Genomic DNA, 16,099 nt, shown 5'->3' on the forward strand with positions numbered 1-16,099 from the left:
GTCCCTTCACGTTGCTTGAAATTAGGACTTGGTGCATGTTGCTGGAGAGGCAGATTGGTTGACTGAGATAGATTAACACCTCATTGGGGCAGAATGCCTATGATTTCAATAGCCTATTGATTATTATTTTTGCATAGACTTCAATCATAGTTACGCTCCGTCTCTCATCCTACAAAGTGGTAAGAACAGCTATTTTTGCAAACTTCAGAATGTCTGCACAAAAGGTTGGGTGTATTTTCACATACATTTCTCCTAATATAAACATTTTAATGCATTTTTCTTCATCTCTATATTTTTCAATTTATTTCCCATTATACTACATGTTTGTTCTCCTATCCAATATACTCCATATTTTGTGCATTGCTGTCTAATGTGTACATTTATTGGATTCTTTATGTGAGTTACACAACTTAGAAATGTTGCATGAATATTCATTTCTGTTCTCTAAGTTAATGAACATAGTAATTTTTTACAAAAATTCAGATTGATTAAATTGCTCAACTACTTCTTAATCTCTCACTGAAATTAGCATGGCAGATCTGAAGAAGAGAAACAGTCCACCTATACTTGCAACAAAGCTCACCTCAAATATTCTGCTGCAGTTGGATGCAGTAAATTAGGTGGGGCATATCTTCGCTCACTTTGAAAGAAAGAAAATCCGTACTTTAAGCTAAGAGACCTTTTCCAGGCAAACTTCAGCAGGTCTTCTTCACTGATTTGTTTCTAACAGTTCAAACGCATATTGGTGTAACTATTACGTATATAGCTGCTAATAACTTTTTTTTTTTTTTTTTGGCCTTCTTTCCAAAATTGTCTAAAATCTCATGGGACTGCCAAAACTCATGGGATTCTAGTATTCTAATACAAAATTTTGCCCAATTTTAGCTTTCTTTGCTTTCTTCTTCCTCTCTATCCCTCTCTACTTCCTTTTTCACAAAATTTTAGCATTGTCAAAAATGATTTTATTTGGGGTCCCAGTATATGCCAATAGATGTAATATATGCCATCTCTGCATTATACAGTGGTGCCTCGGGTCACGAACGCTTCTGTTCACGAACAATTTGGTTCACGAACAACTCCGGTCGCAAAATTTTGCCTCCATTCGCGAACACTGGATCGGGTGATGAACAGGATCTGCGGCCATTTTCCCTCCTGTGACATGGTCCGCGGCCATTTTCCTGCCCGTTACACATGGTCTGCGTCCATTTTCCACCTGTGACACGTGGTCTGCGGCCATTTTTCTGCCCGTGACACGTGGTTGTAGGGAGGGGGACTCTCCCTCCAAGCAACAACTGCCTCCCTGTCCTCCACGCCAGAACGGATTAACCGTAATTACATTGAACCTTATCGGAAAATTTGCTTCGGGTCGCGACCAGAGTCGCGGAACAAATTAAGTTCGTGAACCGAGGTACCACTGTACTAACAACCCAGTATTCTAAAACCAGTGGCATTTAAGGCTCTTCATGTACACATAGGCTCAGTGTGTGTGTGTGTGTGTGGGAGAGACTGGTTTCATCAAACCAGTTAAGAAGATCAGTAGCTTTTAGAGGCATTAAGTCTACCATAGAGTAGGAACTTGATATTAATTTTAATTAATTTTAGGCTGAAATATTCCAGTTTAGCACTTCAAGCTTTTTCACGACATACAGCACAAGTCATCTGATCTCCGTGCCTTTGCTCAGTTGGTTGACATTAATTGCTCCATGCAGCAAAAGCAAGGATAGTCACACATTAAACCAGAGACCCATTTCTCACATTTGTTCCCCAAAAGGCAAGCTGGAATAATGGAACAGAGAAAGGGAAGCAACCAAGAGGATCACCTGCCCATGAACAGTTAAGTTGAGGTCTGGTAATAGCAGCTAGCTATTCCAAAATAATAATCTAAAGTAAGTTTTCTCCTCCAAATCCATCCTTCATTTAGCACAAAGGTCAGGATTCTTCCTGCTGAGAGATAATACAGCAAACTAGAAACATGTCTCTTTCTCTCCCCCCCCCCAAAAAAAGGGGTGGTCGGGTCGGATTGGTTATAACCATTAATAAAATTTTGCCCTTTTCCTTCTTCTCTACTTTTTGGGGGCAGTATGTCCCCAGGATGCCTATATATACTACTCATGTTTCTTTCCTAATGATTTTTGCACCTATTCACACAGGCAAATTTTAATATATGCCACTCTTCAGCTTGGTCAATGACTGGATAGCCTTTGCAGCATTAACAGTGAGAACAAATCATGTCTTCAATCAGCCCCAACTTGGTGCTCATCTAATGTATTGGCCTATTACAGCTTTAATAAGACATAAATAACAATAACATAACTAGAAGGTGCCATGTTGTACCTCATCATGGGAACAAACTTGGAAAAGCCGGTGTACATCATCATGGGAACATTTAGAAAGACAGACAATTGCATCCATTTGCAGTTCTAATTTACTTATAGCTTCACCATTTCAGTCTAGAACAGCCCAGTCACAATCAAATTTCAACCAGGTTTACATCTGAAATGTCAAATCATACCTACACTGTGCACTATGTACATTGTGCACTATGTACAGTGCCTAGTAGGATTTATTGATTATTTTACCTATCTTCAGAGAATAGTAAGAATAGCAAGAACCGCAAAGTTCCATTTTATCCTTCTAACAAACCTGTGACATAGTTTATCCCTGGTGTTGGCTTTGTACAAAATAAAGAGAGAGATGGTTTGGTACATGACAAACTACAAGAAAAAGAGGGAAAGAGATATAGAAGTAATTCTACACATCAAAACATCCACATCAACCTGAGGACTTCTGGAGGAAGAAATGGCAGACTGAAGATGGCTCCATGAAAAGCAGAGCCAACTAATGTGGCGAAATGAAGAGCCAGCAAGTAGATTGGCTCTTCAAAACCTCTCTGGACAAGGAGAGGACTTGAGATCACCCACAGGTGCTCTAGTGGGTTTAGAGCTCTGGGAGATGAGGGAATAGCCATCTTGCTCAAACTGCGGTCCGTGCCTTTGAAAGGACACTAAGTTCACATACTTCCTTTGCTAATCACTCTTGGAAATTGCTTGTTAACTGCTTTTCAGCTATTAGAAACCTTTGGATCAACAAGTCTGACAGCATCAGGTGAGTTTCCTTCAATCCTTAGTAAAAGAAAGCTTTAACTACATGTCTAAAGACTTTAAAAAATTGGAGGGCGGGAATAAATAGCAAAAAGTTGATTAAAACTTTGATTCTAGAAAGTTACAAATGGATTAAGGGTCCAGATATATTTGAAATAAAATTTTGGAATTAATTGTAAAGAATTCTTCCTGTGGGAAAATGCTTTTGTTTTGATTTTTTTTTTTTTAAAATAAGATTTTAAAAATTGGACATTAGAGGGAACTAGAGGGAACTAAAGATTACAATTAAAGGATAAGAACACATAAACTCGATGTACAATTACAGAATGAAGTAAAATATTGTAACATGGGACATACTGAAGGATATTTTTGAACAATGGACTCAGAAATTAATTTTAATAGTGTCAACAGAGACATCTGGCTCTATGGAGAGATTGTGTCTAAAAGCTGTTATGGAAGAGGAACAAGATTTACCTGACAAGATCGAGACTGAATTGAAAGTGGATTTACAGATGACAGGTTACAAGAATGACATGGAAAAAGATGTTACACTGGACATATAAAAGAAACTGGCTGATGTCTTAATAATTAAAAGGGATTTACAAACAATAAACCAAGAGAGTCACCTGGATAATTTACCTATATTGGATTTAAAAAAGAGGCTTGTTAAAGTTTTAAAGAATCTTGTGAGAAGGGACAAAGAAAAAAATGAAAAGAAATCAAGTTCTATGACATTATTTGAATGGACTAAAGTTTAAGATTGTTAGAAATAAAAGGAAGGAATGTAAAGTTGGTTTATTTGATCAAGGTTAAAATAGATATGTTGTTATTTCTGGTAATCCTTAATGGACTTTTGCTGACATCAGGACTGAAATGATGCTTTATGGATTTGTTTATAGGTAAAAAATGGGATATGGGAAGAAGAGATCACTTGTATTTTTGGAGGAGGCGATAAGTTACTAAAATTGTTTATACTTGTGATGAAGGTGGGAAGTCACTTCTTTATAAATTTTTCTTTTCTTTTCTTTTTACTATATGCTTACTTTTCTTTCTTTTCTGTTTCTCTGTTTTTCTTTCTTTTCTTCACCTTCTTTCTTTTTATTCTTTCTTTTTAGTTTTAGTTTTTACTGTTGTAATTATAATCTTCAATACAATTATTATTAAAAAGAAATAACATCCACATCAACCTGACCTACTCAGTGCCTTCTAGATGTATTGGAACTGCCATGTCTAGACCTTCCTTTGACTAGAAATTCTGGGAATTTCATATCTGGAAAGCAAATTAGGAAAGCAGATATAAACCCACTTAGAAACAGAAAGATCAGCCAAAGATATCCTTATATGTATAAACTGCATGAAGTAGAGACAACCAGTTTTTCCCAGATTTCTCTATATGATGGAAGAGGAGGGGGGAATAACAGCGAAACAATCATTCAGAGCATGAGGACAATGACATCAGTAGCTGTATAGATTTAGTAGTGCTCAGAGTAGCAAAACAATGAAACGTCACCTTGCCATGCGATAAATAACCTCCGTTCTCCCTGCACAAAACATCACAGATAAAATTAGTTCTGCTGAAGTATCACCAGTGCCCTTGAGGTTTGGGGCTCCTGGCAACTAATGAAGAGACACTGCTGACTGTCACAGAGCAGTGTGGGAGGAATTCATCTTTGTGGCAGAAGCAATTAAATCTGCTCAGTTCTATGAGCATGATGTACATGGAAGCCCCAGACTTTGTTTTCCTTAGGAAGTTTAGGGGTTGGTGACATGTGAAGATAAGAATCTAGGAAATGTCAAGTTTGCTCAGGCATCCCTTGAGAGCTCCTGGAAAGGGTGGAGCAAGAGCCTCATCTATTTGTATACAGAAACAATAAATCCTTGGAGAACATGGCTAGGATAATAGACTTTTCAGACAAATGTTGCTGCTGGATTTTCAATAGCTCAGCTCTTGAAAAGATGCGATTGGGATGGCTGGTTACACCGCCCTGCACCCAAGATGTTTATTTCCCTGAAGGAGCCACTCTAATAATTCAATTCACTGTCTTTGGTTAACAGATCTTCAGTGGGTCACTGGCTTAAGATGTTGATTTAGAACCCGAGAGATTCATGCTGAAATTCACTCCTAAGACACTGAAATTTATTGGGTGACTTTGGGGCAGTTGCTGACTCCAAGCTCCTCCTTTATCACAGAGCTGTTATTTGAGGATAAAATTGCAGAAGGTCAATCTGAAAGTGGGGGGGGGGAGGGCAATGGATAGCTCACAACATTTTTATATAAATACAAACGTACTTCAAGAGAAAGGGATACCTCATGTTCAACTTCTCATTCAAAAGAGGTCCCCCGGGCAGTAATTAAAGGTTAAAAATAATAATAAAAATGGAATGGTTCCATAGCAATAGCTAAAGTCTAAGCAACACATCATTTTAACCAGTCACCTTCAGAATAAGACATCTCTCAACAGCCTTTGAAAGGGTGACTCTCCAAAGGAAAGAAGCTTTATTGAGAGGTCCATTGAAAGGCCAGTTCCTTGTAATCATCAGCCTCAAACAGAGAGAGAAACTTGGGGCGTATGAATATTAATCTGGGAGCAAGTCAGTCTATCCCTTCTATCGAGTCATTTGAGATGGGGCGATCTCTTCAGTATTTCAAACAACTGTCCTTGTTTAAAATGAACATGTCATTTTCCTTTTCCATTTAATAAGGAAGGCAGTTTCTTCTTTTTTACCATGAATGGGCCTTAGGGGAGATGCACTATAAAGCAACTTTAATTTAACCTGCTATTTACTTAAATGGACTGATATTTTATTCTTTTCCAGATTTGTTGTTTCATTACAATGCAGTATTTCAAAGCTGTTATTGCAGTTTAGCATTGAGATGGAGTTACCCAGATAAAATCAGGGAGTCGGTTACAATGGCTGACTTCTGTTGATTTCAGTGAATTTTAATTATGACTGACTGACCTCCAGCCAAAATTCTAGAAACAGCTTTGAAACACTGGGTGTAAATGTACATTGAACCCATTACCATACATTCTAATATATGGCAAACAAAATGCGCTATTTTATCAAGACTTACATACATTTGCTTATTTTGGAGCTCTCCATGTGGAAAGGACAAAGGACAAATACTGGCTAGGGCTCCTCCCCATTGCCATAAAGGACACTCAGCCTCTTATTCTAACTGCCTAGCCTGTAAAGTGTGGCTCCCGGACAGCCAACTGTAAGCTTCCCCATTATCAATGCAGAGAACTCCCAGTTGCTGAATCATAGGGAGGCTGCTATAATGAAAACCAAAAATCAGAGTCTCCATCTTAATGTACTAGGGCAGTGGTTCCCAACCTTTTCTATGCCTCACACCCCTAGGAAATATTTGATTAATGTTCACACCCCCTACAAAAGTAATATCACATTTGAAGTTGTGGTGCTCAAGGCACACTAGGAGCTGGCTGAGTGATGACTCATGACTCGTCAATAAGGAACACAAGCCACTCTTTGTTGCACCCCCTGAAATTCCATCTCGCACCCCCTGGGTGCAGGCGCCCCAGGCTGGGAACCCCCATACTAGGGGATAAAGTAGTTCTTAATGAGAAATAGTTCAGTTGCTGGAATTCTTAGAACCCTAGGCTGTTTTTCTCAACAACTCTTGCTAAAGAGAACTTTGTGAGAAGCAAACTTAGAAAAAAAACCCCACTTTTGATTGTGGTATTTGCTAAAGATCCAGAGTGCTACTACAGCAGATAAGTGGACATTTATTTAGCAACTGGTGGAAGGATCTGTCTCCAGGGCTCCTTAAGATGTTTTCCCTCTCCCTCCCCTCCACTGACTTCCAGTCAAATGCCTGTCCTCCCTAAATGCCTTCCCATTCAAGATGCTACCTCTGCTGAGAAAGTAGGTCTTTTAATTTCTGTCCTCTCACTCTCCTTAAGTTCCATTCTTTTTTTCCCCATATCACCATTATTTTCCCCACATGTGCAGTCACCTTAATATAGGAGCGGGACAGAGACTACCCCAAGAAAAAAAAAATGGTTGCAACTCTTGCCTCTTGCCCATGTCAGTGAATAGATGGATCCTACTGCTGTCTGCCACATAAATAATTTCCTTGGGGGTTGCCGGAGGCGACATACCTTCATGCTTCTCCTGCATATCCCTACTAGGGAGTTACCACTGATATTTTGCTTTATTGATATTGTTAATATTCAATCATTCATATTCTGAACCAGTGAAAAATTAAATATTGCAAATTAATATATATTACTGTATTACATTCAAGGCACTTTTTTTAGCAATAGGGAAGAAAGTTACTTTCAAGCAACCACATTTCCAACGCAAGCCAAGAGCAAAACTATGTTTTGCCATACATGTTGAAGTACTCTGAGAAGCATTTTAGTTTAAAAACCAACAGACCATCACATCTGACATGGTAATTACTCATTTTAAACCTTTTGTGCCAAGAATGGCCAATTTTCCCTTTTCTCACATTTTGAACTCAGCAAAAATGAAAAAAGACTTTGTGTCTCGAGAATGAATGTCTGGAAAGCTTCTCCAAAATAATCTGACACATCATATCGAAATTCCACAGGCCAGATTGCAGTATTTTGCATATACTGCAATTAACTATCATTTAGGAACCATATGTTTTCTCAATCACACAACCTTCTGCTTCAAAGCTAGTCGGGCATTTCATTCCTAAATACCCCAGCAACAATCCAGACAAAGTTGGGCTTACTTAATTTTCCTTGAAAACAATAGAGTTTGCAGCCAAATCCTCTGTCTATTTTTCAGTGGAAAGCTGAATTCAGTGGACTTACTCTCAAAAATACCTGTGCAAAACTATCACCTTAAAAATGGCACTGTAGTTAAATATGATTGTCATTAAGTCAGACTGACTGTACAATAGGCCCTTTGTTTTCCGTGGGACATATTCCTTTCAGAATTATTTCTGAAGAGTCATAGAACCCTAACAAGGACTAATTTCTTACTTATTGTTATTAATATTATTTACAATAAATATTGCATATTTAAATAGAAATGAATCTCATCATAATGAAGACCATGATCTATGAACTGTTTTCTTGGTTTTAGAGGCTGTTGATGGACAACTTCAATGCCTTTGATGATCCATTCTTTTAATACTTCGTCATTAAATCAGACTTGGGAAACACTTACAGTAAAGTTCTCAGATAGAGGGTTATTCTCTGATAGGCCTTCAAATAGAGCACGTATGGGATTTCAATGCATTCTTTAGGTCCTTTGATATCAACAAAGCCAATTATATGAAGAACCTTAGACCACTAATTTCAAAGGGACTGAAACAGGGATTTTATATTTCTACAGCTAAACCATCAGTTTAAAAAACTGAACTAGTTTTGAAACAGTGAATGTCTTGAAACTCAGAGACATTAATATGGATATGAAGTAAAACCTACAACTATATTCGTGGGGAAAAAGTCAAAATAATTTATACCGCTAATTAAAAATGTAAATCCGGTATAATTTCATATACATATTTCAATGTCTCAGAACAGCTACATTTATCTTTGCCAGAATTTTTTTTTTTTTTTAACTCTTGGATTCAGAATTCAAATACCATGTAACACCCACTTGCATTCTCCAAATAATTTAAATGTATTGCCAACAAAGAAACAAGAAGAAAGAGATGTTTTTGATGCTGCCCACAGATTTGACATACAGATACAAGTTTGTCCCCAGCTGCCTTTAGAATGATAAGAGAAATGCAGTTGTATGCTTAATGAAAACTTAACAAACTTAGAGAAACAGCCAGTTTCAATGTTCAACAAAAGCAATATTTTGCACTATTGGTTAATCAGAAGTCTTTGTTTCTATATGCAAGCAAATTCAAATTCAAATGCACTCATATTTGAAGGCCTGCAATTGCTCTCAGTGGAATATTGTTTCCCTCCACTTCTCTGCTTGTTTGAACAGCTATGCCATATTGCTAATAATTTTTTTAAGGTTCCTTTCTCTGTGTCAGAAGTAGTTGTTACCTACTTCCTTACCTCTGGGATCAATAATAGATTATATGCAGTGGTGATGACAAAGTTTCCATCTTTGGACAGATTTCATTTGACCCTTCATCATGGCCATCAGAAAGGGAGAAATGCTGTGAATTAGGAATCTTCTGCTCCAGACAGGAAGCTACTTCCAAGGGAGCTCCAAACAGGCAATGGGTTTGGTTAGTGTTATTGTAGAACCGTACAAAAGAGGGCTGTTGAATGAACAAGCCATTTTACCAATGTGCAAGTGCAATAATTATCCAAAAATGTATTGGATAATACACCAAAGTTATATCAGGATTGCTTTTGCAGATCTGTGTTTCTAACTGGAGAGAATGCTGAAAATAATGCTGGCAATAAAGGGACAGAATTTAACCTTTCCAAGAATAGGCATTGTTTTAATTGAATTATGTCAAGATTCCATAGTTATCTTTCTGAACTTAATAAGTCCTAAATTTATTCTAAGCCTACTGTTTAATATGATCACTTGTATTTGGGAGGAGCAGCCTATTTACCTCCCTATCAACTTGGCAATCTAGAGGACAGGGGAAAAAACAGTATTGCCTTGAGATCTGATTTATATTGTTTTCTGTGTCAGCATTTCTTGCATGCAAAATGCTGCCTACAGTTTCTAGCTAAGCTCCTTTACTTAGAATTGATCAAAAGTCAAGGCTAGGCATCTACAGGATATGAGTAATTTATATTTATCAGTATAACCTGAAACCAGTTGAGCAACACTACCTAACCAAACCATTTATGGTGAATACCACAGAGAAACAGGTTGAAACTGATTGTTAGATCAGCCTGATGCCACAAAACATGGCAAAGTATTGGTGCAGAAGCTGTAGCTATAATTTAAATTCTATGAGGGGGGGGGGAGAGATCTTGGGAAAATATGAGATAACTGTAGTCAGTGTTTCTTTATAAAAGAAAGTAGCATGAAACCAACTGCTATAAGCATAGAGCTTCAAGTGCTTTTAGGTCTGGTTGAAAATAGTCATATGACTTCTATGTAGAGAAAGGAGTACACTTAGCATGGTAGCTTAAAAAATAGCTATATCAGAATGGATGTAGTGCATTCTGAACTGCAAGATTCTTTATTACTCAACTTACTGCTATGGGGTTTTCAGAGCTGGAGAGACCAGAGAGCATGCAGGTCTCTTCAGAGATCATTGGGCAAAATGTCCTACAAAGCTGGCTTAACATTTACCCTGCTTTCTGCTGAATTTAGATGAGAGGTAAAAAACTCCTATCACCCAGGAATTTTTATGGGACCATGGAGCTCCACAAATCTTAAAAATATTTTCCATTATTTATCTGATTTTAAATTAAGAAGGCCCCTAGGAAGTATTTGTATAAATCCCCTTTGAAGGAATTCACTGGTCAATTGAGGAATGAAAAATCTGGATCTTGCTTCTGGCTACAGACATTGTTGAATTGTTGGCCATTGCTGCCAAAAAAAATCTGCATAAAGTCATTAAGTTTAGCAGGAACAAATTGGGTAGGAGATTGATTTGACAACAGGGCCACAATTAATGAGAAAACATTTCATAGTATATTTTTCAGCAATTCTCTGTGCTAGGACTACATGCCTTAATCTTAAATTTGAACAGTGTTTATACTTGTGAAGTTTGCATAAATGAGCAGTTAGGTACCATAAGACATACTTGGAACCTAAATGAGCATCAGGCTGTTCATCTGTGAAGGGCTTTTCAAGCCTTACTGAAATCATTGTCTTCTCGTCATCCCTAAATTGACAGAAAATGGGAACAAACAAGAGGCAACTTGCTTAAGGACAAAGGAAGCCAATTATACAGTTGGCTGCCAAGAATAGCAACCTATTCCTCTTGTTCCCTGCGTATTGTAATGAGGACATATCAGGTAATGTTATCTGATACATCCTAGAGTACCAGGTCTAAGATGACCTTCTAAGACCACTGGAAGGCAGCAAGAAAAGAGCCAGTTTTCTGCATCACTTTGCCACCAACTTATGGTCATCCAAATGATTTTTAGCCCAGATCTAGTAGCCCCATCCCTCCTGAAAAACTAGCAGAATACAGGCGAACCTACATCTAAATTAGCTGATAAACACAGTCCCACACACTCTGGCTGGGTTTATGTTTTGTACTAAGCCATGGTTTGGTTTAACTATGGTTTACTGAGTAAGCTGTGACTTCTGTGTTCCCACATCACACTAAGACATAGTTTACATCATTTTACAAAGAAAGTATTAAGATTACACAACACAACATTATGGCTAAGCATGATTGGAACTTAATGGATTTGGAACACATTGGATTTCTACAATGATGTGTAATCAATTAAAATGAAGAAATACAAATCAGCACTCTAACACCATTTATATTAGTCTTCAATTCTTTAGAAAAAGATGATTAAAAGCATTGTTTCCATCTCTAATTCAAAGCATGAATTCTGGGAAATATGGTTCCCACATAGAAAGTTTTGTAATCATATGCCAGAGTAGATGAAGGTGGAGAAAGCTGAAGAAGGCAAAGTGTTTATATCTGTTCTCCAGGAAAACAATAATCCAACCCATCTGACTAAATTCTCTATCCTTTGGCTGCATCCATTAACATTTAGACATGGATTCCATTGTAGATCAGCCTACAGTAGTCTGTATTGCATTGCAAAAATATGTTCATGCCTGAAATGTCTTGCTTTTTAAATCTGGGGGGAGAAAATCTCTGCATTATTATGTGTGCGTGTGCGTTTGCCAAGATCACAAGAGCTTCCTTGCGTATAAACAAAACAACAGCCAAATAGCGCTGGTGTCACAGAAGTCAGAATTTTCTTCCCACTTGATAAATTCAGGGCTAAGGCTGCATACCTAATTATAGTTACCTAAGAGTAAGTCTCACTAAACTCAATGAACAAATTTGCATTGAATAATTCCCTAGTAATTGAGGAACTTCCTAGCAATTAGCTTGAAATTGCAATGCAATAGGGGTGGAAAATTTGGGCTGTTTTTAAGATGGGGTGAAGCTTCAGGGTTAGTAGTAACTTTACATACAAAATGAATTTCTCATGACCTAGAACAGGAATCCCCAGTGTTTTGAGCTAGTGGGCACCAGTTATGTAAGTACTCTTCAGAATGATTGCTAGGGGTCTTATCTATTCACAAAATAGTGAACGCTACTGTAGCAGGGACATAATTGCAGAGCACTGATTTATCAGAATGCAACCCACCGTCTCTTCGAGTCTCTTCTCTTGCAAGATGCCAGCCATTACTCCTGCTTATGGTTGACCTTTTTCCAGGCAGGTGAGCTTGCTACCAAACAAAGCTCAAGGCTCCAGCCACCTTTAATTCTAATTTTCTATTGAGTTAACCTGAGGTTTAGAAGCATTCTTGAAAATAAAATTGAGGCTCGCTGTGGGGTGGGGGGGGCGGGGGTTCAGAGAGCTTATGGGCACCGAAGGAATTGTCTGTAGGCATATTTCTGTTCCTGGATGCCATAGGTGGGACCCAAGGCCTAGTAACTGTCAAAGGACAGCAAAATCTGTGCAGAACAGGAAGGAGAATATGAAAAATTGTAATTCCCTGTTGAGTATTAAAAAATTAGGACAAAGCCTGCATTGTCTGAGATGAATGGGAACAATTTCCTTTACTATCTTTTTGTTCTTTTGTTCCTTCTGTCCTTATATGCTGTTTTCCTTCTTCATCAATAGCTCAAGAAACTCTGCCAAAGACAGTGAGAGAATCCTCTTTTATACAAATTGTGAGTGTGGGAAGCAAACACATACACATACAGTCTGGCAACAGGGGCACAAGTGGAGCGAGAATAAGGTCCTTGGCTATTCTTAGTACCCTGCAAGCATTTTAATACTGATTGCAGGAGGCATGGCTGTGATTCTGGCAGAGGGGTTCGTGGATATTGATTGTTGCCATATCACCCTTAAGAAGCTGTGTAAGTGTTTATCTGCTTTCCAACTGATTACCAATCTGACTCCGGAATGGAAACTTTTACACCCTGCTTATTTTCAGTTTGCAAATTTACATCTATTTTTCTTCCCTGACCAATGGGTCATCCGTCCTGAAAAATCATTGTGTCTTTATCAACAGCTTGCTTCATGTTATTCTCTAATAATAACACATCAAGCCTTTCGAGTGTTCTATTTCTTTATTTGGTGCCTTTGAGTCAGTGTTACTTCATGGTGACTGCCTGGACGAGTCCCTGCAGTTTTCTTGGCAAGGTTTTCTGGAAGCAGTTTGCCATTGCCTCCTTCCTAGGACTGAGAGAATGTGACTGGCCCAAGGTCACCCAGCTGGCTTTGTGTCTAAGGCAGGACTAGAACTCACAGTCTCCCGGTTTCTAGCCTAGTGCCTTAACCACTACCCCAAACTGTCTCTCTTCTATTTATTTTAGCGACAAGAAATGACACTTAAACAAAAGTGTACAGTTATAAATACATGCACAAATAAATTATTAACTTTTTTAAAGTTTATTTTTTTAGTTTTAAGGATTTTAAAAACTTTTTTAAAGAAACCAGGCAAGTATGTGATCAATATAATTACCATTACCAAAAACGACAGAACTCCCTTTTCTAAAATTGAATTATTAATTTCCTCCAATCTACAAATAAAGATAAATATAATTGGACATTAGCCAATCAGTAAACATCACAAAAGATTCATAGTGAATAAAAAAAAACCCTACCTGGAATCACTTCAAAAAGGAACTTTCCTGGGTTTTCATCACTGGAAGGATGCTCAATCACACGATTTCCAGGTAGGAATATGGTACCCTTAAATATAAAATTAGAGAAGAAAAAAGACAGCATGAAATTTTTAGATTAAAAAAAAAAAAGACTGCTACAAAGTAGTCTAGTAGGACCAGGAGGGGCACACTTCCCCATCCAGCTTGCAAGTAAGGTCATGTGCTAGGACAAGGAACATTTTCTCTGTCCTCTAAGAAAGACAATCAGATAATCAGCTTCTTCCAAGGCACTTTGTAGCTTTTCTCCCATCCTCTGTCTCAGAAATCTTGTGAAGGTGGGATACCGGGCAATAATTGCCAGATCCACAATGGCCTCTTCCAAGGCTGCTGGCACCATGCCCTCTCAAAGAGTGACAACCTCCTGGATACAGATTGTCATGCTTCCTCCAGCCACACACAAGAACCAGGAGGTGACAGAGGTCATTCCAGACAGCACTCTATCCATTTCATAGGACTCTGCAGACCAAAACTAATCTCAGATAACATGGCAAGTTGCTGTTCCAGTCATAGCACTGGATTGAGCCCAGGAAGAGTCAAGACAGGCAAAGGGGAGCAAATTTATCAGCAAAATACTGTGCATGCATCAGTGTCCAGGTGCAAAACCCTGCCCGCTCAGAAGCAAGGCTGGCAAAAGCCCACTGACACAATAAAAGTATTGCCAGTGATTTGCACTAATAAAAAGCAAATGCAACTTATAGTGAAATTGATTTGGTTTGCAGGTAGGGAGACGTCACTGAACCCTATTTGCTGGCTCAGTCACACTTATGTTTAACCATGGTTTCAGCAAAACATGGTAGCCTGGCTCTTTGTTTTATACAAGGAAAAATGTCAAAATCATGCTTTGCCCTCTGCAGATGTAATTCTTAAGCAAGTGTAACAGAAACTGTAATTTGCAAATGACATCAAACCAATAACCCTAGTCTACAACAGTCCTCCATCATAGTTTTGATATTCAGAGCTGACAAAATCTCAACTGTAGGTAATTAAGGAAAGCAAATTATGATTCAGGATTACTGTAGTGAGAAAGGCTCTTTCAGGTATGCATGAAGAAGTAGTTTAATATTTAAGGTCAACACTCAGCACAGCTATGCAGTAGTTATGTTTCTCTGTAAATACAGCTGAGACCAAAGCTGATGATCCATCTTGTTTGCTGTTGATCGATCTGAGACTTCTGTTTTCTCTGCCATCTGCAGCCCTGGGGCATGCAGAATATAGATTCTCATTCTGACATCATTAATAGACCTATTTTTCCAGTGAACACTGCACAACACGGCAACCCTGGTTTTAGGACCTGCATCTAGGGAATGCAATATTTCTCTGCCTTGATATCCCAAGTACCTAATTACTTAATTCCCTGCTTTTCTTCTCCCCCAGAATTCTTCTTGTATTACAAATACAAGGATGGATTTTCTTTCTTTTAATTTGTTCCATATCAGCATCACGGAGAAGAGTGTGGCAGATCAGTGGGTGGGGGTTGTTGATGGTTATGCCCACCTTTATGCCTTAAGGCAGTCGTTGAGATTAATTGAACAGGCTTGGCAGCTGCGGTTGATGAATTTATCCTATCACTTTCTGGATGATTCCCTTTTTTTGAAGGAGACATTTGTTTTGTTTCTATGGCAGTTTAGACACTTTTTTTATATCAATCTGAAAGTTAACATGATTTTTATGTGCAATTTTCCTTAACACACACACGCACACAAATATATAAGGGAAACTGGTATTCTTTGCACACAGTATATTCCTAATGCATATCTTTTTGTGCATGCATTTCCTTGATGAACACATTTTCATATGCATCTTTCATGGAGAACTGCACAAAAAATGGAGAGAAATGGGGGAAAAAAAATCAAGAAGATCAGTTCATATTAAAATAAGAAGCAAAAATTTCAATCCTTTCCCTTATATCTGGCTTACCAAAGCCAATCTTTTTCAGTCTTCAGCATTAAAATATTCAGTTGCAGTGCAAATGTATTCTTTTTTTTTTTTTTTGAGGTGGAGGTCAAACAAAACTACAGACTCCATTTTCCGAAAGCCCTTATCTCGTCTTGTCACTTCTAATTACTTTATCTTCCATTATCAGCACAAGCTGTCTTCATTTTCAGATTTGGCAATTTTTTACACAGTGGCATTCAATTCTAATCTTTAAGATAATTGTATTGTTTGGAATGGACGCTGAATTGGTGGTGGTGGTAGGGATTTACAGCATAAAGTATTTGGGTCATGACCAGTGAAATATTTACCGATG

The 16,099-nt window shown here is 38.1% G+C and overlaps 1 protein-coding gene across 1 annotated transcript in view; it reads right to left on the reverse strand.

Moving 5' to 3' along the window:
* Positions 1 to 16,099, reverse strand: part of ARHGAP24 (Rho GTPase activating protein 24) — a 331,147-nt gene that overhangs the window by 194,596 nt on the left and 120,452 nt on the right. The window contains exon 3 of the mRNA XM_088133099.1: positions 13,792 to 13,879. Within this exon, the coding sequence (XP_087989225.1) occupies positions 13,792 to 13,879 (88 nt within the window). The remainder of the gene's footprint in view (positions 1 to 13,791; positions 13,880 to 16,099) is intronic.

Source organism: Python bivittatus, unplaced genomic scaffold (genome assembly GCF_059951505.1).
Source record: "Python bivittatus isolate LINGU-HERP-01145 unplaced genomic scaffold, Pbiv_v1 ctg000070_np1212, whole genome shotgun sequence".
Lineage (NCBI taxonomy): Eukaryota > Metazoa > Chordata > Lepidosauria > Squamata > Pythonidae > Python > Python bivittatus.